The sequence below is a fragment of the Botrytis fragariae genome (genome assembly GCF_013461495.1).
Source record: "Botrytis fragariae strain BVB16 chromosome Unknown tig00000054, whole genome shotgun sequence".
Lineage (NCBI taxonomy): Eukaryota > Fungi > Ascomycota > Leotiomycetes > Helotiales > Sclerotiniaceae > Botrytis > Botrytis fragariae.
In genome coordinates, this window is record NW_023500993.1 from 7,766 (window position 1) to 30,489 (window position 22,724).

Consider the following 22,724-nt stretch of genomic DNA (forward strand, 5'->3'; position numbering starts at 1 on the left):
TATTCTATCTCCATTTAAACTATAAAGAGAGATTGGAACCCCCTCTAGCATATAGCAATACCAGATTATAGATTGTTTCAGATTATTATAATTTAAAATCTTTTTAATTTTTTCCGCATTCTCGGCTTCAAAAAGTTTATTATATATAATACTATTAACAATGTGTATTACCTATTTAGTAGTTGTAAGAATAATAGTTATAATATTAATATTTTTCAAATTAGGAATAACCTTATTAATCATTTTTCTTAATATATAGGTATTCGGGTGGCTTATTGTTAGTGTAGCAATTCCTGCTGCTAGTAGACAGGTATCCACTTTAATTTTCCGGAGTTTAACCAATCTCCACTTATTGGCCTACCCTTACATACACACAATTGTATTTGTAAACACACTCGAATTTTTCGGGGTTTTTGTGATATCCGTATAAGTGCGGTTTAGATTATTACTATTCTTATTTTCAGCTATAGATTGTATCTTATTTTGTGATAATCTAATTTTAATATTATTTATTACTATATTACATACTTCTTTATTAAAAACTGCTTTTTTTAATATACTATTAATTTCAAATTAATAAAGCATTACTTCAAATATTTTATAAATCTTATGTTTAAGTTGCGTTTGCTTATCAAAAGTATTAAGTTAAACTGTAATAAAAAATCTTCTTGTTGCCAACAAGCTTGATATAGCAGCTCTCGTAGCTCCTACGTTATAAACGCTTGTACTACTGTAATTGAATGGTAAGGGTGAGAATAGTGATCGGTTGTGGGTGTATTGGGGATTGGTTGCAATCGGTACTCTTATAGGAATAATTGCCATAGTGCTCACACCACTAACAACAATTATAGCTATATCTAATACTAAAGCTTATATAGTCAGAAGATACGGCTTAGTACGATCTAAGCTCGCAGGTGTGATGTATAAGAATCCCTATTTGAATCACTAAAATTGATAAATATATAATAAAATATAGATTATAATAATTGACTTTATTTATTAACTTTTTGAATTACTAAATAATATATTATAAATAAATAATATAATCTAATTTGGCTAATATCCTATATTACTATTAATATATATAAATACATTAATATATTAATCAATAATCAATCTTTGGTCTCATTATCTGTAAGGATATTTTTATTTAATTTGTTCCGAATTCTTTGAATACATTTCTATTACATATTAATATATTTCATTTCAGTTTTTATAATCATAATCAAATTTGATATAATAGTTGAATAATAATATTTAAATCTTTAAAAACAATTTTAATATATTTGTTTTATTTATATAATTCTCTAATAACACTATATATATTATATAACAAATAAAATATACAAAAATCCAACTATATTTATTAATACTTTTAATATTTTATAATATTTCAAATAGATATTAATCCACAGTTTTATTTTTAGGAAATACTTACTATTTCAATATATCCTTATAATTTATCACTTCCAATATATTCAAATAATGTTTTAAAATTTGATTTTATATATACAATAATTACTTTAATTGTAGCTTTTCTGGATTAGGTATATAAATATAATAGAATATTTCAATTAAATTATATTTGAATTAACTTAATATTTTATTCTATTTGATATACTATAATTACAAATCGATTTCAACAACAAGCACCTCTTTTAATATTTACAATTGCCACTTTTATATCTTGCCTTTTTATTTTTCGATATTTTAAATAATCTAATTTTTAATATTATCCTAATTATTTTCGCTTTTCTTATTATTATTATTATTATTATCTAAATTATCGATTTCTTTTTTTATGTTATATATCATAGTTCAATTTACTTAATACTTCTATTTTTGTCTTTTAATTTCATTAACAATCCAAAACTTTTTTCTCTTTATTTCAAATCAATATTGTAATTTAATTAATTGAAATATTTTCTTATTTACTATTCTCTTTTAATTATAAATTTTGTTATAATACTACTTAGTAATATTCTATCTATAGATTTTGAATTAGCAACTATAATATTGATACCCATTTAAAACAAAAATAATAAACTAAAAAGCTAAACTATTATTAAATAACTATATATTGATATTGTTGGATGGACTTTATAAGGTGTATATACATAATATGTAAGGGGATTAAATGGTATTGTTATTCTTGCTTACCCCCTTCGTACGAAGGGGGTAGATAGCTATATATATCTAGATATGGTTTTATCCCACTTACGCTTGAAAGGTGGAGGTGGGGTAAACACGTGGTTTGTCACGTGGTTTGCTCACGTGTTCCGACACAGGCTTTACTTTTTCTTTTTCGTACGAAGTGCGTTCGTACGAATCCTATTATCAATTTGGAACTCGTGACAGGCAGTCATCATGTCAGTTAGTCCAAACCTTATACCCATAGATTTATCAAATGAGTATAGAGAATCTGATTCAAATCAATCAAAACGCCGTACTAAAACCCATCAAAATCCATTAAATCCATTAAGGTTTTATATCGTAGATGATCTTCAGCCATTTCGGATAATGTGCCAGGTTTCGAATCAATGCTAACACCTTTGAAACTATAGAAAAATCGAATTTTACCAATCAATTGAAATATATGTCTTACCACTGCCGAGAAAGCAATCACTTGTATCGAAATTTACCCCATACTTACTACAAGACTAGCATTGTACATAACATGCTAACCTTCGTACGAATAGAGCTCTCCAATTGTACAATGCAGCAAATGCAGCAGCACAGCATAATCAGAATCTCGTTCTTCCGATTGATGGGAGGGAGCTAGCTCCTTATTGTCACAATGCTCTTCAGCTCGCTCTTTTGACTATGCCGGGAAATCCCGTTCCTTTCGTTCGTAATCGGATTACACCTGCCCAAATCAGATCAATACGGGCTTCATATATAAATAACCTATTAATACAAAGTTGGGGGGTTTTTATTGAAAGGTTTTATGGAGAATATCGTTGTTGCAGATTATCGTCTTTTCTGGATTGTTGTTGCGTACAGGGTTATTTTGGCAATAGCTATAGGAATTGCAAATAAAGAGATCATGGAATTCGGTGTGTACAATCCGATTGTCCACATGCTGGTCCTGTTGGCGGTAGATGCAATCCTTTGCCTCCTCCTCGTTTTTCTCCTGATCGGAGTCCTACTCCTTCTTCTTCAGCGAAAAAGCCTTTTTTGCTTGGTTTTGGTTCCACAGATGAGCCTCTTGTTGTTAATTGATTCGTACACATCTTTTGCTTTGTACAATATTTGGGATATTTTTGTCTTTTGTAGAATAAGAAATGGAAATAGAAGTATTTATTGAAAACTTCTTCAAAACAATATAAAATAATAAGAAAAAAAAAACGAAATATCATTAACGCCATATCCCAATTGTCACTTTAGTTTATACGTAGGTCTAGTTGATCTTTGTACAAATCTCTCGTTTCACCCATCCCTCTATATGTACAACAAGTGTATTGGTGTTAACAAACTTTTCTAATACTTTATTCGGATTTGCCTTCGTTATTGCATTTGTAATATTATTAAGTCCATTGATCCATCTCACTTTTGTCAATTTTCTTCATTTGTATAATTAACGAAGTGCCATAATATCGATCATTAGTCTTTTCTCTTTCGTAATATTTAATTTAATAAGGTATTCATACAAAGAATATGAATTTATACATACAATAACTAGAATATCAGGAATATCAAGTTGCGAGGTAATGATTTGTAAAATAGATTGTATTACAAGACCAATATCTACTTCTGCTATTATTCCATATATTTCAGATGCTAGTACACTGTGTATAACTCTTTTGCTTTTTGTATTATTATAATAAATAATATTGCCTTTTAGCTCGAAGGTATTTTCATCCGATATATCCTCATTAGCAAATATAATAATGAATCCTATTTGACTGCTTAAATCCTTGTTATTGGTAAAAGATCCATCAACGAAAATAAATAGCTTTATATGATCTTTTTCAAAAAAAATAAAGCAAAATCCTCGATTTAGGTTTAACATTTGCCAATCTAATCTTTTATTAAGTAATTTGATGTTTTCATCCAATGGATCTTGATGTTGTGCAGTGGTTGATAGATTGTACAATACTTCCGGTTAACAAATTATAGTAATATATGCTCCTCAAACTCTCTATTCACAATATTACTCTGAATTGTTGATTTTTCCGATTTTCTTTTCTTAACCTTTTTGTATAAGTATAAGGCCTTTGTTCATATGTCATATAATGCATTCATTAAAGATCAGCGAGGTATCGTCTATAAGGCACTCTCCTGGTTTAGCTTTGATATCTACATGTATCAATTCTTTATTTTCTAGGTCCAGAAATTACTAATCTGTAAGAATAAAAGTATCGTCCGTCTGTATTCCTATAATTCCAAATTGTACATTCTTTGAATTCGAGATTAGCAAGCAGGGGTCATATAATAATGTGATTATATTCAGTTTCTTTTGATAATATTTCCAATACATTGTCCACCAATGTATTCCTACTTTTGCAATATTGTACAATGGTTTTTTAACTATCATGATCGTATCTTTTGCATACTTTTCTCGAAACTCTTTTGATAAGTTTACTAGTACGATTCGATTTAGGGATATTTTTGATTATACATATGCTTATATGACATCTTGTATTATAAGCTTGATACCCATTAGTTCTAATATTAGAGCTAAAGCTATAATAATCCTTTGGCTTAATCTTTGGATTATGGGTGCTTATGTCAAAATTATCTCTTTTCTGGAATTGTTATATACTTGAATAACTAGGCGTGACTTTTCGTACAGGGAATTTGTTGTATGTCCTTTGATTTTATTTATAAGATATAAATTGAAGAGTCTTTTAGTGTATATGAGGGGATTATATTTAACGAATTCGAAGATATCTCTTATAATTAGACTATCAATTTCTTGTGTTTATAAAACTTTAAATAGTTGATCTTCTGTTTTGATAATACCTTTTGTACGAAGATCAATTACAAGATCTAATGCCTCTTACTCTTTCTTTGTAATAAAAACTTTTGATAGATTTCGATTGTTTCATATTACAGCAATAAGTTGATTGTATTCATTATTTATCTCTTAAATATTCTGAGGGGGTAATATTCTTGGAATTTCGATTTGAAATGATGTACGAGGTGTAAATATAATTGTTTTCTCTTTTTCTGTATTAGCTCGTGTATGTCTTTTCTTGGGTTCCTTATTCTCCTATTGTTGACTTGGTGGGGATGAAGAGTTTATTGGGAGTGAATTCGATGATAATGTTTCTATTAAAGATGGTTTTTCGTATATATCCTTATAAAATGGTTTTACTACTGTCGTACGAAATTCTGTAGGGCCATGGGGGAGATCGACTGTACAATTTTGATTTGTAATTGCAATCAATCTATAGGGTCCTATCCAGCCTTTCTTTTCTCTCCATACTTGTACTAACGAATTTAGAGGTAGGTTTAGAGTTTTGTATATACTTGGGCCATTCCTAATAACAAGTGAATCTTGTACTGCACGTTTTGCATGAATCTCTCGAATCTCTTTCATTACATATCGATATACTTCTGCTCGTTTCAAAATTGATTGGGATAATGGGTCGTATGAGGTCATACGAGGATATGCTCTATATACAAAAAGGGTTGGGACGAGACTATTTGGTTTTGTAGTATTGTTTACTACTTTGACTACCATTTGCAGAATTACTTCTTTTTCGAGGTTTTCGTTTTTCAATTCTTCTTTGAATATTTTGTACACACGTTGTATAAGTGTATGAAATCTTTCGACTTTGCTAATTGCATTATAAGCCTCTATAGGGACTTCACAAATATCAATTTGTAATGCTTTTGCATTTTGCTGAAATTCAATTGATGCAAAGTTTGTACCAGTATTGTGTAACATATGATCTAATGGACCAAAATATATATCAATCCAATATTTTCGAATTATATTTCAAATTGTCTTTGTGCTCATGTCACGTACGAATGCTACAGTGTTATATGCAGTAGCTTTATTAATAATATAAAGAACTGGTTTTCCTTTAATATAAAATACATCCAGAATGATTGAATAATTGAATTCGATGTTGTCTTTAATTGTGAATTTGAATTGTCCAGGGGATTTTGTATGAAGTTGGCAATGTTTATATATTTTGTTGAGTTTCTCAATCGTTTGAGAGTCGATATCTATATATCCTGCACAATTGAGTATATTGATGAGTTTTTGTATAAAGAGGTGTCCGAATCTTTGATATATTTGTCAAAATTCAATTTCTGTTAAATGATTGTATGTAACAATTTTTTCTATTTAATCGAGTAGTATAAAAGAGTATCCCCATTTGTGTATAATAGGAATTGTCTTATTATCTTATTTTAGCACATTTACTAGATTATCAAGAATAACCTGTAAACAATCTATATCCTACAAATACATAAGAAATGAAATATTTGTTGGTATGATGAAAAAGGTAACACTTTCAAGTGGTATTTGGACAGTAATATCATCTTGTAATTGTATTAAGCCTTTTCCGAATTTGATATTATATTCAGCCCCTTTTGTACATATAATGCCTTTCTCCCTTTCTAATACTTGGACTTGAAATTCTCCTGCTATTGATATTCCTAATACTCCTGTATCTAGAATGATTCTTTGAAATATATTTGCTGAATATCAATCTTGAAATTGAAATATTTCGCTTATATCATTAATCTTTTTGTATAATTAATTAAATTAATTGCTTTGTAGGTATATATGCATTAAGAATTGCCTTTTAAAAAGCTCTACTATATACATGCCATTAATACATCCTATTTTAGTAAAGTATATTTTGAATTAAATTAATTGGTTATTTGAAGATTTAGTTTATAAATATTTAGAATTTTCATTCTTATCTAATATTTTATTCTTTTTATATTCGAGATTTGGTTTATCCTTATATCTCAGGAGATATTATTCGAATATTTCTTTATTTATTTTTTACTCTACCATATATTAACTGAATTTCGACTTTTGTTCCTCGTTCATATAATTTATTAATCAATATCCTAATTACTTGTATATAAAGCATTTTTATATTGATATACATAATATTATTTAGAAATATTAGGGTCTTTTTATTGAATTTGCTAATAAATAGTTATGAGAGGGGGTGAATCTTCCCTTTGATTAACCTTGATATTATCCTCGAGTTTGATATAAGCCTCAACCTTTATATATACAATCCATCCAGTATATTTCCATGCCAAACAGGTTATTAATTATTGAGTTTACTATATAAATATTTATTATTCGCATTCACTCAGTTTAACCAATAGCATTTCAAAGATTAGTATAAAGGCCTTTATATAACACAGCAGGGCGTAATAGTATAATATTGCACTCAGGAATATTGTGATAAGCATTTATTGTTTGATCTCTTAGCATCAATTTTGATTGATATAAATCTATCAGTCCATGTTATAGTGTACAAAGAGTATCGAAAAGCTTTTCTAATTATTTCGAAAATATCTTATCAGAGTATTTTCGTATAACCTATGGAAATATTGTATTACACCATTCAATGAGATATTTCTGATATCTTTCTTTTATTTCGAAATATATTTTCATAAGTATAATTATTTTTTTGAATTTCAGATTTCTATTACTGATTTTATTAAAATAAAATAATAATACAAAGCCTTAAAGTATTGTTAAAAAAGCTGATTTATATTCGTTTTAATTAATTCCGATTTTTCTATAAAGTTCATAAAATATTTGAAGCTTTTTCTCTAAGAAGTCGTATTTTTCACCATTATATTTGAATTCACTATTATTATATACTTTCATCAAATCTGGGAGAAGATTTCGTCCGTATTCTATATTAAATGTATTTTGTCTTATTGAACAATCTAATAGTATAAAATCAGAAGGAGGTTGGCTTTGAATTCTTTGTTGTTATTCATCTTATCTAATTGTATTAAAAGAATCTAATATATGTGATACTTGGATTTGGGTTGATTTCTTTGGTACAATGATTTCGTATATATCCGCATATTCTTTACTGAGTTCTTGAGCTTCTTTTTCAATATCTTTCGTACATTCGGGGAACGTTTCCTTTGGAATGATTTCAGAAAGGACTTTTGCATAACTCAGATTTCCTTTAGCTTATCGGACTTGAAATCCGTGGACGATAAGTTGAATTCGGATAAGTTTAAGGGCTTTGTGATGTGCGATTTTGAATGTAGCCTCAGTCCATCCTTTGTACCATTCCTGAAATTCGTTCTATAATCTTTGTTCTTTATATCGTCTGAATTGCGAGTTAACGAGCCACATAGTTATATCAGTATTTATTTGAAATTCGATGAGTTCTGTACTTAGATTCAATTGTTTCCCCTAGAATGTAGAATCCACTTCATACGGAAGTGATTCAGGTATTGGAAAAACCATATTGAATAATAATGTTCGATGTCGTATTGTATCGAGCGTATTTGTCGTATAGCATGTACGAGGGCGTGATGGACGCAGATAGAATCGATATAAATCAAACTATCCTGAAGAAAACACAACTGTAGTCAGGGATCTCTTCTTAGCACATAATTCGAAAAGATAGTATGGGGAACGTAGTATTCTAGTTCTTCCACACAAATCGTATGTAAACTAAGTCTAATACGATTTTGTTCGTCTTCTCAGAAAGATATCTCTTCTCATTAGGTTCGACCTTGCCGTTCTGTGATTGAGTCTAATCAATCACTGATCAGTGTTGGATGGACTTTATAAGGTGTATATACATAATATGTAAGGGGATTAAATGGTATTGTTATTCTTGCTTACCCCCTTCGTACGAAGGGGGTAGATAGCTATATATATCTAGATATGGTTTTATCCCACTTACGCTTGAAAGGTGGAGGTGGGGTAAACACGTGGTTTGTCACGTGGTTTGCTCACGTGTTCCGACAGATATAATTATATTGAAATAGATATTCTTTAATATACTCCTTTAATTATTTTTATAATTTGATTAGAATTTTATATTAATTATTTAAATGTTTATATAAATATATAGGTCTTTGTATATATTAATATTACAAACAAATCAATATATAAAATTCAATATTTATTTCTATTAAATAAACAAGTTCTTGAGGGATCAATTATATTATAATTCCTAAATTATTTTGATTTTATTATAATACTTTTGAGTTTTATATATATAGATTTAATAAGATTAGGATTAATTTATAAATAATATTTATAATACACAGATTACATATTATTTCCTTATATAAAAAAAACCTATAAACAATATTTATAATAATAAATAGTATTAGGATTAATAATATAAATCAATCAATTTAAAAAATAATTCAATTCAGTTTTCAAATAAATATAATCTAATTGAATTTCTATTTATTTCTTTTTTCAGATTTTCGAAAAGATCTATATTGAATTCTATAGGATTGGTAATCGATTGAGGGCTTTTTGACTGATTATTAGCTTTCTATCAAAAATGAGTATTAGGGTTGATAACCATCAAAAAATTCCTTAGAATAATAGTTAGTATTATAGTCTGGGCTGAATTACCTTCTATTACAACTTAGTAAGCTATTAGTAATAATAGTTACAATTCAAAACAGCAAACCAAGATAAAGGTGAACTAATTTATGCCTTCAAGTCATATCATCTCGCCTACTTCCCCACAGAACGAATTTTTAAGAGCAACGGCTTATGCGACCAGACTAGTCTTACTCTAGCACCATCTGTTAAACCATCCTCGGGATCAGCTAATTCAAAATCAAAGTTGTAGATGTATCGAGCCATTAAAACTCTGGTGACGGCATGTGCGACGCTAATTAGCGGGTTTGGTTAGTTATTTTACTTGATTGAGGATTTATATGGAGGGTAATAGCTTACTTTTGTCCCATACACTCTCTGGGACCATGACTGAAAGGCTTGAAACAAGCTCTATTATCCGTTTCGAATTCAGGCGCACCCATCCATCGTTCGGGTACGAAGTCATCTTGATAGCGATGCAAGAGTTAGCTCTCCGTATCTCAATAATCCTCTTCAACATCTTAGAAAGAACATCAATCCCCATTATTACATACCAGGCCTATTCCAATTCCTCTCCGAATGATACCCCGCCCAATGCGGAAACGAAACCAACGTATTGGGGGGGACATAATTCCCCGCAATAGTCGCACCTTCTTTCCCGACTCTTCTTGGATGATTTCCCGGAACGGGAGGATGCATTCTCAAAGCTTCTTTGAGAACCGCCAATAAATATGGTTTATCGAAAACACTACTTATCTGGATTTCATCTTCAGAATTGAAACTACTTCGTATCTCGTGCTTGAGTTTTGCGTATATGGATGGATTTTTGCAAAGATGATATATAGCTCCGATAGGAAGTGTGGCGGTGGTGTCTGAGGCGGCGGTCACGACGATTTCCAGACTTCTTTGGAGCTCGCTGAGGTTGATGCCACCGGGTCGGTCGAGGTAGGGTAAAGCGTGGGTCATGCTGGCTTATGGTTACTTTCATTGTTAAATCATCGGGGTATTGAATGAAGACGTACAAATCTGGTTCCGTATCTTTAGCCTTTCTTCTTTTTTCCAATAGCTGATTCAAGAAGAATACATGTTGCATTCGTAACAAAACGGCCTTGGTCAGATAGGGAATATAAGTTAAAATTTTATTGAAGGGCCAGATTCTCTTTGATTCGTGGAAAACTGTAAAAGCAGTGGACGTATTTATACCAATGCCAATCCTATCCGGCATATCAGTACAACAAGTCACACAATAAAGAAACACACGGACTAGGCAGATACTGACCATTTATGATCCTCCCCCTTCTCCACACCCTTAAAATTTTCCCCAAAACACAAATCCGCAACAATATCATACGCGATCAAATAATTCCATTTCGCGATATCTGTGACCCCACCATCTTTCGCAATCTCTTTCAAATTATTCATCAACTGATCCATAAATCGCCTAACTCGTGGTTCCTGTTCCCGTTGCGCTTTCTCGGTAAATCCATTTCGGAGAGACTTGCGAATTCGTTGATGCTCCTCGTGAACTGGATGATCGAAAAGACTCTCTGTACCTGGTTGAGGAACATAATTTCCTTTGGGCATTTCGGGTCGTCCGGGCTTTTTCGCATAGATATCTGTCCATGCTTCGGGTGTGATGAATGACAGCTCGTTGGGGGCGGAACGGACAATTGGGCCGTATTTTTCGTGCGCGCTTTTCAGGCGGAGATACATGAGGCCTTGAATTCGGCCAATACTGTTGGGGAAGTTTGTAAATGCCCATAGTCTGGGACCGGGATATTTGGCTAGTCTATCTAATCATGTTAGCAGGTATGATTCTATGAAGCCCCTAGATATTGGGATTTCTCTTCTTGGTACATACGGATGGAAGTATAGGTTGTAGATACCATTCATCAGGATTATAGTGATGGTTGTCTACGGAGAAAAGGTTAGAGTATTTGAAGTAGCACAATGGTAAGCTTCCACTCACAAATACCAAGATGCCGCAAATGGTGAAAATTCCATGTTGAATAGATGGAACTGGTACTGCTGACCATTCGAAGTCTTGTATTGAATTCACCAGTTTAGACGCCATGGCTGGATAAGTCTTGAGCTGGCAGGTCTTCTAAACTATCACAACTATAGATATATATTTGTAGCGAATTGTTGGATACATATGCATGGAAGAGGCAATCAGCGAAGAGTTTTGAAAAGAGCATTACAGATACCACAAATACTATTCAGAATTGCAGCACTCCAAGGCAATCAATCAAACTTTCAACAGCTAATTATCAGTCGGTCTCCGATCTTCGTTTGCGAAGAGTGCGATTAGTGGGGCCAACTTTAAACAGTAACCCCCACTAGATCCCCCGAAATCGTATGATTGAACTAGGTCCGTTTCACCTCATTCTGAGCCCAGTGGACCCTCCTGAAACCTATCTGAAGACACCCATCAAGTAGGGCGGCATCATACACAAGTGATTATTGGTCGCTAAACCCGAAACAAATATGAGAGTTTAATCAAGCCCCTGCATGCAGAAGTCAAATTAAAGTTTGAGCTTAGGTAAATACCTCCACAATATAAAGGCTCCGGCGACCGATGAACAACCGGATAAGGATGAATTAATTACAAATCTCTCGAAATTTGCAAACAGCAGGGAAGAATTACAATTGAGAGACGTTAAGGGATGTATTGAAAATCATCGGAGGCTTCAGTTTAATCATTAATAGCATGGTTTTGGTCCACGTTGAACCTCCATAGGGAAGTTGCAAGATTCTTAGCTGAAGGACTTTCACCTCATGGACAATGGATAACAGGTCATTAGCAGAAGAAATCAACAAGCGGTTCGGCCCGTCAATGATAGCTCTCCTACTCTAGTTGAGGCCCAGCTCGTGTGACAATATATTCGTCATCCGTCTTGTTGCGTACCTTCGGACCGAGCGTAGATGAGCTGCTCCTGATTAGCCAGGGTCCAGAAGGCATATTTTGTTGGTTCAAGTAGGTCCCAGCTCACATCATCTCATTACATACTACTCATGATTCAGTACACCTCGAGAAAATCAGCCTCAACATCACATTTCTTCCATAAAATCATCATCAGCAATACTTTCTAATCATGCTTTCGAAGTCAATGCCGAACGACTGCTCGGAAGAGTATATATTTACGTCCTTAAAAGTCGCACAAGAACCTTCAGTAGTTGACTCAGCATTACCCGCTATTTATTCAAGAAGAGTCCTGATTTTCTCAACAAATGACAATCATAGCATCTCGGAAGCAGTTCGAGCCTTATGCAAAGCAATGGAAATGCTTGTAGAGCGGTATTCCGTACTAGCCAATAGCGTGAGCTGTGCATCGGGTACTTGGAGATTCTCACCCGGCCAGGCAAGACTTATCATCAAAGAACTACCTTTGACTTTCAAGGAATTGGAAGATGCGAATTTCTCATCCAAGCTTTTAAAGCATGATGAGCTGAGCTCCGTTGTTGAGATGGTGGACTTTGAAAATAATTGGGATTGTTGTAAGATTCAAGCAAATTTCATCGAAGGTGGTCTTTTGCTATGCATATCGATTTTACATATTGCTATGGATGGTGTGGTTATTACACGGGTCATACAAGACTTGGCACAATATACTTGTGATAATCGTGGACCGGTAGTGAAGATGATCCCAGCTGCGTTGGATCGCTCTCGACTTTCGAGGTCGAGCTCCGTAGCGGACATTGCGAAGATGCCGGCTTTCTTGATTTTGAATGAAGCTTTTGATTTTGCTTCAAGAGTAAAAGGTTCTATTTCATCGACAATGTACAGGCTCAAGAATGAGTCTGTGAATCAACTGAAATTAGATTGTTCCGTGGGCTTACCACCCGATTGTCCGTTCATAAGTAGTCATGACGCGGTTTGTGCACTCCTTTTTCGACAGAAGATTAAAGCTCGTGTCAAGGCAGGCATCATCACTCCTGCTGACATGGTTCAATACTCATTCCCTGTTGAATTTCGAAGAACAATACATCCACCTTTACCATCCGATTTCGTCGGCAATGCCGTCATATTCACAGGTACACCATTTCTGTTAGTGGAAAACCTCCTGAAACCCGAAGGGCTATCACTCGCGGCAGCCGCAATTCGTCAAGGTATTAGAGATGTCGATGCCGGTTTTATCGATAATGCAATTGCGGTAATGGGAAGTTTGAAGGATCCGAAAACACTTAACTATTATGGCGCGATACATGGTAAGACGACGGGAATAACTTCCACTTCGTACAAAGGATTTGTAATGCCAAATGATTGGCATCCTGCGATTGGGGAATATCAACTCATGAGATTGTTACATGGTGGGTTTGGTGATGGTATGTTTGTGGTGATGCCAGTGAGGGACTCGGGGTGGGAGGTTATTGTTACGTTGGATGAGGTGGCCATGGACGTCTTTGAGGATCAGCAATGGAATGAATATACAGTCAAGATAGAGGTGTAAAGTTTACATTTCCTGGATAAAAGTTAATGGTTTTCATTTCTTGGGATTGTTGGGTTCTGTATCAGTTCGGGATGTTTATACACTAATAATTTTGACCCATCTGATGTAATAGATCTGTTTGGTATTACATGCCTAGATTGGCCCTTATAACAGGCAGTATTAGATTATTAGGCCCTTGTCGTAGCTAGACTGAGAACGAAAATGCTTTACTTGTATCAAGAGTTGAAAAATACGAATTGAATTTGAAATATGGGAATTATCATCAAGCCCTGTGGTAGCAAAGTTAATATTCTGGATGAAGATAAATTCAATATAAATCCCTATATAAATTTCTATTTCGTATATTATAATATTGATATATATATTTATTAATAATAAATAAAGCTTTTTATTATTAATAAATAAAGCTTTTTATTATTAATAAATCAAATTGATTCTTTTTGTAACTCATTTATTATTGAATTTTGATAAAAAAAAAGGAAATAAGAGCTCTAAGAGACCTTAGGAATTTCGAGATCTTTGAATATTAGAATTATAGATAAAATAAATGAAAAAGAGTAAGTATATAAATTAAGAGGAAATTAAAAAAGTAAATTAAAGTTAAAGAAAAGAAAAAAAAAAAATATAAAAACTAAAAAATAAATAGAAAATATTAACCAAAAGTTTAAAAGGAAATATTCTTATTATTTATTATTCACTTTCAATTTATTCTTTAATTAAAAACTTTATCATTATATTATATAATATAGAATATACTAAATAAACAAAAAACAATTTAATTTGAATATATATAAATATTTTAATCTGAAAATAATTATTTTAAATTAAAACTTAAAAGCTTTTTAAATTCAAGAATTTTATTAAAACTTTATTAATTAGAATAAATCTTATAAGATATAAAGATTTAGATTAATTATATTAATATTTTAAAAACAATTTATTTAATATATAATAAAGATATTATAAAATTTATAGCAATTATAAAAGAATTACTTTATTAACCACAGATTTTATTACTATAGGAAAGTGTATTATGCTCTACACCTATAAAAAGCTAAAAACATCACCTTTACGGGGTTGATTACCCTACGATTATTTTATAACTATAAAGTACCTGATATTAATATTAATAAGAAGCAATGAATTAAAAGGCAGTCCCAGGTGGAGGTTCTTTCTTAAAATTATATCAAAACTAATCAGTTTCTGCGGTGGAATTTCGACATCTTAGACATTTGTAATGTATAACTGGTGAGAGTAGTATCAATATTAACATAGTTCTATAGTTCAATCAAGCTCTCTCTTAATCTGATAATGCTTACTCTTGCGAAATCGTATTATCAAGAATAGATTTCAATATACTATAAATTTAAGGCTGTATTTGAGTTATTATTTCTTTTAAGTATACATATTGGTGGATAAGTCTCACTGAAGCTATCAATTCGATAAGACGTTAAAATCTCTAATATGTATTCGAAACCCCGAATAATCCTTCTATTAAAGAATAACGATGAGTGATTATATAATATGAATAATTTTCCAATTATTTTCCTATAACGACAACATGTTATGGAGATACCCGCACCACAATATGAATTATAAGATAAAGACAAGCTTTAATATTGTGACCTACAAAAACAATATTATAGAAACTATAAGATTAATAAATAATTAGAAATAAGAGTAATTAAGCAAATAATTAGTAAATTAAGAAAGATAGGTATTTATTTTTATTAATATCTATCTTATGAGAGGTATAGGATAATTATCTATTACAGGTTATTTAATAAGTATAGATTAGATAAGTAATAATATTATTGGAAGTTATAAGAAAGGTGTTATATAATGGGTTATTTTATCGATTCTATTGATTATTATCAATAGAATTAATAGAATCCTATTACTTTTATTACTCCTAGTAAATAGGATTAATAGGATAATAGAAAACAAAGGTCTATATAAGGAAATAGATTTCATTATAATATAGAGCTTTATATTCAAGAATAATTATTAGTTTTATTATTATAGTTATAAGAATTATAATCAATTATAACCTTATTAAATTTCTATTTGAAATTTAATCTAAATTACTTCAAAAAATCTCTAAATATTTTTATATAACCCTAAAAACAGTTTCCATAATACTTTGAGCACCTTTTTTATTTCAAGTATTAATTCGATAAATTATTATTAAATATGGTAGTTAGAAATATTATTACAAATTAGTTTATATTAGTAACAAATATTAATAATATTGAGATAGCTAATGCTCTAAAAAAGATTACTATTAACGAAACTTTTAAAATAGTTTTATCAAACAAATATCAAGGTAATTAATAGGAATTTAATATTTTTTTTTATAATTAGAAATCTATTTTAGATTTAATAAAGATAAGTTTATAGTTATAGAATTTAAGAGTGTATGGGTTGTGTTCTATTTATAAGAAAAAGTAAGCAAATGAATTCAATTATATTTACAAGATTATTTCGAGTATGACAATAAGAATTGTATACAACTCATACGAACAATCTTTAACAATTTTGAAGGTTTTAAGATAGAGATTTATAGAATCTTTAGAAATTTTAATAAATTAGAAATAGTAAAGAATAAAATTTCAATCTCAAGTAAATAGGGTTAGTATTAAAATATACTACAAAATTCTAAAGATATACAGAAATAATTAAATAGAATAATATTGTTATTATGAGTTATTATTATAAAAAACTCAAATTAGAAATCAGATTGGAATTAAAAAGATTTGTTGAGAGTGTAAATTTAAACGATTTAATTCAGAATTTTATTAAATCAGATAATTATTTTTATAAATATTAACAAAATCAAAGATTATATAAACCCTAAGAAAATCAAAAACAAAAATATTATCATAAGAATAAGAATAGATTATATTATAATTCATAGAGATACAAGAATTTTATAAAGTTAGATATTATATATTATATATTTAGAAATAATAATTAAAAAAGAAATAAAGATAAGAAAATAATTTATACTTTGAATATAAAAAATAGGGTATTGAATAATAAAATATCAAAACAAAAAAACAGAAAATAAAAAAAGCAATTTTAAGGGTAAGTTCGGTAAAAGCCAATTTAATATTATTTTTATATTACAATTATATATCGCAAGTATAATAAAGCTAATTATATTATTATTAATTTATAAAAGTGAGTTTGAAGAAAAAAAGGAGGCTGAATACTTTTTATGGGTAAATAAAGACCTATAGTTAGGAGAATTATGGTCAATTTAGGAAATTGATTAATAAAACCGTTATATTTGGAAATTTGAGGATATAGATAAAGGAACTATCAATAAGAATTTTAGTATAATAGATGCTAAGGAAGGTGAAGTATACAAGATGAAATACATCAATTAGCACCAAATCCTATAATTTGGGATTACCACAAATATATTCTTCATAAAAAGAATTAGTGTAAAGTATTTTTAATAGCCAAATAAAGAAGAATTATAGGAAATATTCTATCAATATATATTTAAGTAGAATAAAAATAAGGACTTATTTCTATATCAAAAAATCGAAAAAGAATATTATGTTCAAACTTAGGCTATACTATTATTATTAGTTATGGGTATAATAATAAAAGTTATCCGGGGGATTTATTGGTATACTCTATAAAAAGACTTATTTGATAATAGAATAAAATCAAAAACAAATATTATATATCTAGAAAAAAAGGAATCTTAATGAATAATATTTGCTAATAAAATTATTCAGAATAATAGAAATAAATAAGTTATATTATAATTAAATATCATAGAATAAATAGAACAAATTTATTATAAAATTAAGATAAATGGATAAATACAAGCTGTTATAATAAATTCAAAGATTATAGGAAATTTTATTACATTAGAAACTACAAAATATCTAGGAGTTTTATTTTAATAAAAACAGAAATCTTATTAATTGCAGTTAATTAATAAATAATTAATAGGATTTAATAAGAATATTTCATAGAAGATACAATCAATACAAATAAATATAATCTAATATTCAAAGGTTATACAATTTGACGTTATACTATTAGACCAATAATAGATTATTTTAGGGATATTATGATTAAGAGTATATAATCTTATAATAAATTAGTTATTAAAAATAGTAATATTTGATTAATATAAGAACAATCATAAAAATATATATAAAATATTTATAAAATATAATATACACCAAAAAAAATTGAATACAAACAATACAAACAATATAAAACACCCAGTCCAGGGTTCTTTATTAAAAACAAAGGCTAGTACACCTTTTTTATAAATATAGAAATTAATAATATAGCAGGAAATCATAATTAAAACAAAAGAGTCTATAATATTAGAATAATACAAAAAATATAAATATATTTTCAAAAAACCAAGGATTTATAAGGCTTTACCAGAACATAAGCCATAGGATCATAAAATAATATTAAAAAAAAACAAAATACCTATACATACCCCAATTTATTTAATATTAGTAAATAAGCTAAAAACGCTTAGAAAATATATTAATAATAATTTAGTTAAAAAATAGATTAAAGAATTTGTATCCCAAATAACCAATCCAATTATATGGATATTCAAAAAAAATAGGTTTAATAAACTAATTATAGATTATAAAAAGCTTAATATGCTTACAAAAAAGGATTAATATTCATTTTTATTAATTATAGAATTAAAAGATTAATTAAGTGAAGCAACAATATTTATCAAAATGGATTTATATAATAGTTATTATTTGATTAGAATAAAGGAAGATAAAAAATGAAAAATTGTTTTCAAAATTAGATATAGACTATACAAATACTAAGTTATACTATTTAGATTAATTAATATATTAACTATTTTTATAAAACTTATAAATAATATATTATCACAATACCTAAATATTTATTATATATATTATTTAAACAATATTCTAATATATTCAAATAATAAGATTTAATATATTAAGAATATTAGTAATATTTTTGAAAGTTTAATTAAGGTTGATTTGCTATATAAATCAAGTAAATGCGAATTCCATATCACAAAAACAGAATTCTTGGAATTCATTATATCAAGCCAAGGGCTTAAAATAAGTAAGGATAAGGTTAAGGCAATGCTTGAATGAAAGCAGCCAATTATAATCAAGGAAATACAATCTTTTCTAAAATTCATCAATTTCTATAAAAGATTTATTAAAAATTATTTAGAAATTACTACATTTTTGATTATATTAATCAAAAAAGATTAAGAAAACTTTGAATAGATTATTAAGGTATAAAAGTTATTTAATATGCTTAAACAAGTAATGGTAGAAAAGCCAATATTATTGATTTTCGATTTAGAGAAAAAAATCATAATAGAAACAAACTCCTCAAATTTCACTATAGAAATAGTTTTGAATTAATTAGGCCAAAATAAGAAATAATAATTAATTACATTCTATTCTTGAAAACTATTATTAGCTAAATTGAATTACAAAATATATAATAAGGAATTACTAATAATAATTAATACATTTAGAAAATAATAAGTTTATTTAGAAGGATCAAAATATATAGTATAAGTATATATAGATTACAAAAACTTAGTTTATTTTATTATAATAAAATAGTTAAATAGATGATAGATTAGATAGTTAGAGATTATAGTTAATTATAATTTTGAAATTTTATATATTAAAAGATTAGAAAATACTAAAATAGATATTTTCAGCTGAAAACTAGAATATCAAAAGAATAAATCATACGAATTATATATTATATTCAAAAAAGAAAATAAATCATTAGTTTATAATATATTACAATTTGCAATTACTTATATATTGGAAGATAATTATTTTAGAACCAAAATCTAATTATATTATAATAAAGATATTATAGCTATATACATATATAAGATAATAAAATTAGAATTTATTATAAAAGATGATACTATATACTTTCAAGGAAAAGTATATATTTCAAGCCAAATGATTAAAGAATTTATAACAAAACAATATAAATTACTAATATATAAATATCAAGAAATTATAAGAATATTTATAAGAATATAGAAAATCAATTATTTCTTATAAATAAAAATAATAATTAAAGAAATTATTAGAAATTATAATACCTATATATATAACAAATCATTATAATATATATTATATAGTTAATTCCAAACCCCAGATATACCTTCTTAATTATAAAAGTTTATTATATAGGATTTTGTAGTCAAATTATTATTCTTAAAAAATCCTACTATAAAAATCAAATATAACATAATACTTAATATAGTAGATAGACTAACAAAATTTGTATATATAATACTATTTAAGAAAATATAAAATATTAAATAATTAATATATATATTCCTTAAAATTATAATAAATATATACAAAATACCAAATAAAATAATCTTGAATCGAAATAAGCTTTTTATTTTAAAATTCTAGATTACCTTATTAATACTTATAAATATTAAAAAAAAGTTATTAATATTTTTTCATTTATAAATAAATAATCAAATAAAAAGAATTAATCAAATAATAAAGATATATCTTAAATACTATATAAATTATTAATAAGATAATTAAATAGAACTATTATTTATAATATAATTTATATATAATATATTAAAAACAAAAACTATGAAAATTATTTTAGTAAGGGCTAATTTTGGATTTAATTCTTAAACTTATAAAATTCCAATATTATAAGAAATTAATACCAAATCAGTAATAATATAAATCAAATAATTAAAAGATTTACAAAAGTAGTTTATTTTTAATCTAAGATTTATATTATTTAGAATAGTAGTGTATTACAATATAAAACATAATATGGAATCTATATTTAAAAAGGGGGATAAAGTTTATTTATTACAATGAAATATTGAAATCAAAAGATTAAGTAATAAATTCAATTATAGAAAACTAGGATTATTTAAGATTGATAAGGTAATAAAAACAGTTAACTATCAATTAAAATTATTAGATATAATGAATATTCATTTAGTATTTCATATATCCTTATTCAAATCAATACCACTAGAAATACTGAATACACTATTCACAGAAATTGAATCAATCAATTTCAATATTATATACAATATTAAAACAATATTAGATTGTAAATATGTTAGAAATAAAATTAAGTATTTAATTAAATAGCTAGATTATTTATATTCAGAAAATATATAGGAATTCAAAAAGAATCTTAGCTGCCCTAAGAAATTATAGATATTCTATCTAAAATATTTATATCTATTAATAAAATCTCAATTTTAGTATTAGATAGTAGAGGCAATAAAGAATCAAAAGCAAAAGAGTTATTGTCAACAACAACAGAAGAATTAGAGATCTGTTCCTTTTCTTTTTCAATATGCTTATTCTCTAATTACTACTTCTCAGCTTCAAATTCTTCAAAAGCTTTAATAATGTGAAGGTTATACTGAAGCATCTTTCTAGCTTTCTCTCACAAAACTCACTACTAGCAACAAAATCGAAGAATCTTAGCTATAGCCTCTTCCTTCTTGCAACAAAAATAATCTTTTTTGGAATTAACACAGAACCAGTCACTAGCAGAATGGCTATATATATTACAACAACTACTACCCATACTTTTTATACATTCACCACAATATACAATATTTGAAAGAATTCAACACTCAAGATTCTTTTCTAAATATTGATTATATTTATAAGATATAATAACACCTTTTTCTTTAAAATAAAAATAAATATTTTGGTGACTAATAACAGATTTGGAAATATGAATAATGGATATTACAAATATTACAGAAGAAATAATCAAGTAAAGAAATTGACTATATAGATACTTAGAATAAATACTAGTTTAGAAAAAAATAGTATTACAAAGATACTTGTATTGCAATATAGATTATAAGATAAAAGCAAGTTTTAATATTATAACCTATAAAAACAATATTATAGAAACTGTAAGATTAATAAATAATTAGAAATAAGGGTAATTAAGTAAGTAATTAATAAATCAGGAAAAATAGGTATTTATTTTTGTTAATATTTATTTTATAAAAAGTATAGAATAATTATCTATTATAGGTTATTTAGTAAGTATAGATTAGATAAATAATAATACTATTAGAAATTATAAAAAAGATATTATATAATAGATTATCCTATCAATCCCATCGATTGTTATTAATAGAATTAATAGAATCTTATTATTTTTATTACTCCTAATAAATAGGATTAATAGGATAATAGAGAATAAAGGTTTATATAAGGGAATAGGTTTTATTATAATATAAAGCTTTATATTTAAGAATAATTATTAGTTTTATTATTATAATTATGAGAATTGTAATTAGTTATAATCTTATTGAATTCCTATTTGAAGTTTAGTTTAAACCATCTTGAGAGATCTCTAGACACTTCCACGTGACCCTAGAGGCAGCTCCCGTAACACAACATAATTCCAAGAGAACTTCTATATCTTTACATGATTGAGATGACTCAAAAACTACTATTATACTCCCAGAGGGTAATATACTCGTCTTCTCAAGAATCCAAAATTCGTTATTAGTAAGCTGACTTCTATTCAATCTCGAAAGACACAAACCTATTATTAAGAAAATTAATTATTAAGCAAAAATCTACCATTTAAAAAAAAACTACTATTTAAGAAAACTATTATTAAAAGGAACAATATCGCCACAAAAGGAGTAATCCTAGTATACAAAACTATACTAATCATAGCTTTTATCAAAAAAGTCG

The 22,724-nt window shown here is 27.8% G+C and overlaps 5 protein-coding genes across 5 annotated transcripts; 2 read left to right on the forward strand and 3 right to left on the reverse strand.

The window, feature by feature from the left end:
* Positions 1-645: 645 nt before the first annotated feature.
* On the reverse strand, positions 646-822 carry Bfra_004799 (uncharacterized protein; the record flags this gene model as incomplete). Its single annotated transcript, XM_037335193.1, has 1 exon — positions 646-822. The coding sequence occupies one exon, from the start codon at positions 820-822 to the stop codon at positions 646-648; it is 177 nt and encodes a 58-aa protein (XP_037192288.1).
* Positions 823-7,486: 6,664 nt separating this feature from the next.
* Positions 7,487-8,254, reverse strand: Bfra_004800 (putative glycosyl protein; the record flags this gene model as incomplete). The annotated part of the gene is made up of 3 exons (XM_037335194.1): positions 7,487-7,525; positions 7,976-8,086; positions 8,147-8,254. Coding segments are annotated over 3 exons (258 nt in total), but the record flags the coding sequence as incomplete, so codon positions are not given.
* A 1,404-nt stretch (positions 8,255-9,658) lies between these two features.
* Positions 9,659-11,597, reverse strand: Bfra_004801 (putative cytochrome p450 protein; the record flags this gene model as incomplete). The annotated part of the gene is made up of 7 exons (XM_037335195.1): positions 9,659-9,818; positions 9,884-9,989; positions 10,078-10,490; positions 10,546-10,737; positions 10,803-11,312; positions 11,385-11,437; positions 11,493-11,597. The coding sequence occupies 7 exons, from the start codon at positions 11,595-11,597 to the stop codon at positions 9,659-9,661; spliced, it is 1,539 nt and encodes a 512-aa protein (XP_037192290.1).
* A 1,021-nt stretch (positions 11,598-12,618) lies between these two features.
* Bfra_004802 (putative enoyl- hydratase isomerase family protein) lies at positions 12,619-13,974 on the forward strand (the record flags this gene model as incomplete). The annotated part of the gene is made up of 1 exon (XM_037335196.1): positions 12,619-13,974. One exon carries the CDS (start codon positions 12,619-12,621, stop codon positions 13,972-13,974), a length of 1,356 nt encoding a protein of 451 aa, XP_037192291.1.
* Positions 13,975-16,167: 2,193 nt separating this feature from the next.
* On the forward strand, positions 16,168-16,910 carry Bfra_004803 (uncharacterized protein; the record flags this gene model as incomplete). The annotated part of the gene is made up of 6 exons (XM_037335197.1): positions 16,168-16,173; positions 16,280-16,300; positions 16,381-16,421; positions 16,578-16,605; positions 16,661-16,741; positions 16,782-16,910. 6 exons carry the CDS (start codon positions 16,168-16,170, stop codon positions 16,908-16,910), a joined length of 306 nt encoding a protein of 101 aa, XP_037192292.1.
* Between the last annotated feature and the right edge of the window lie 5,814 nt (positions 16,911-22,724).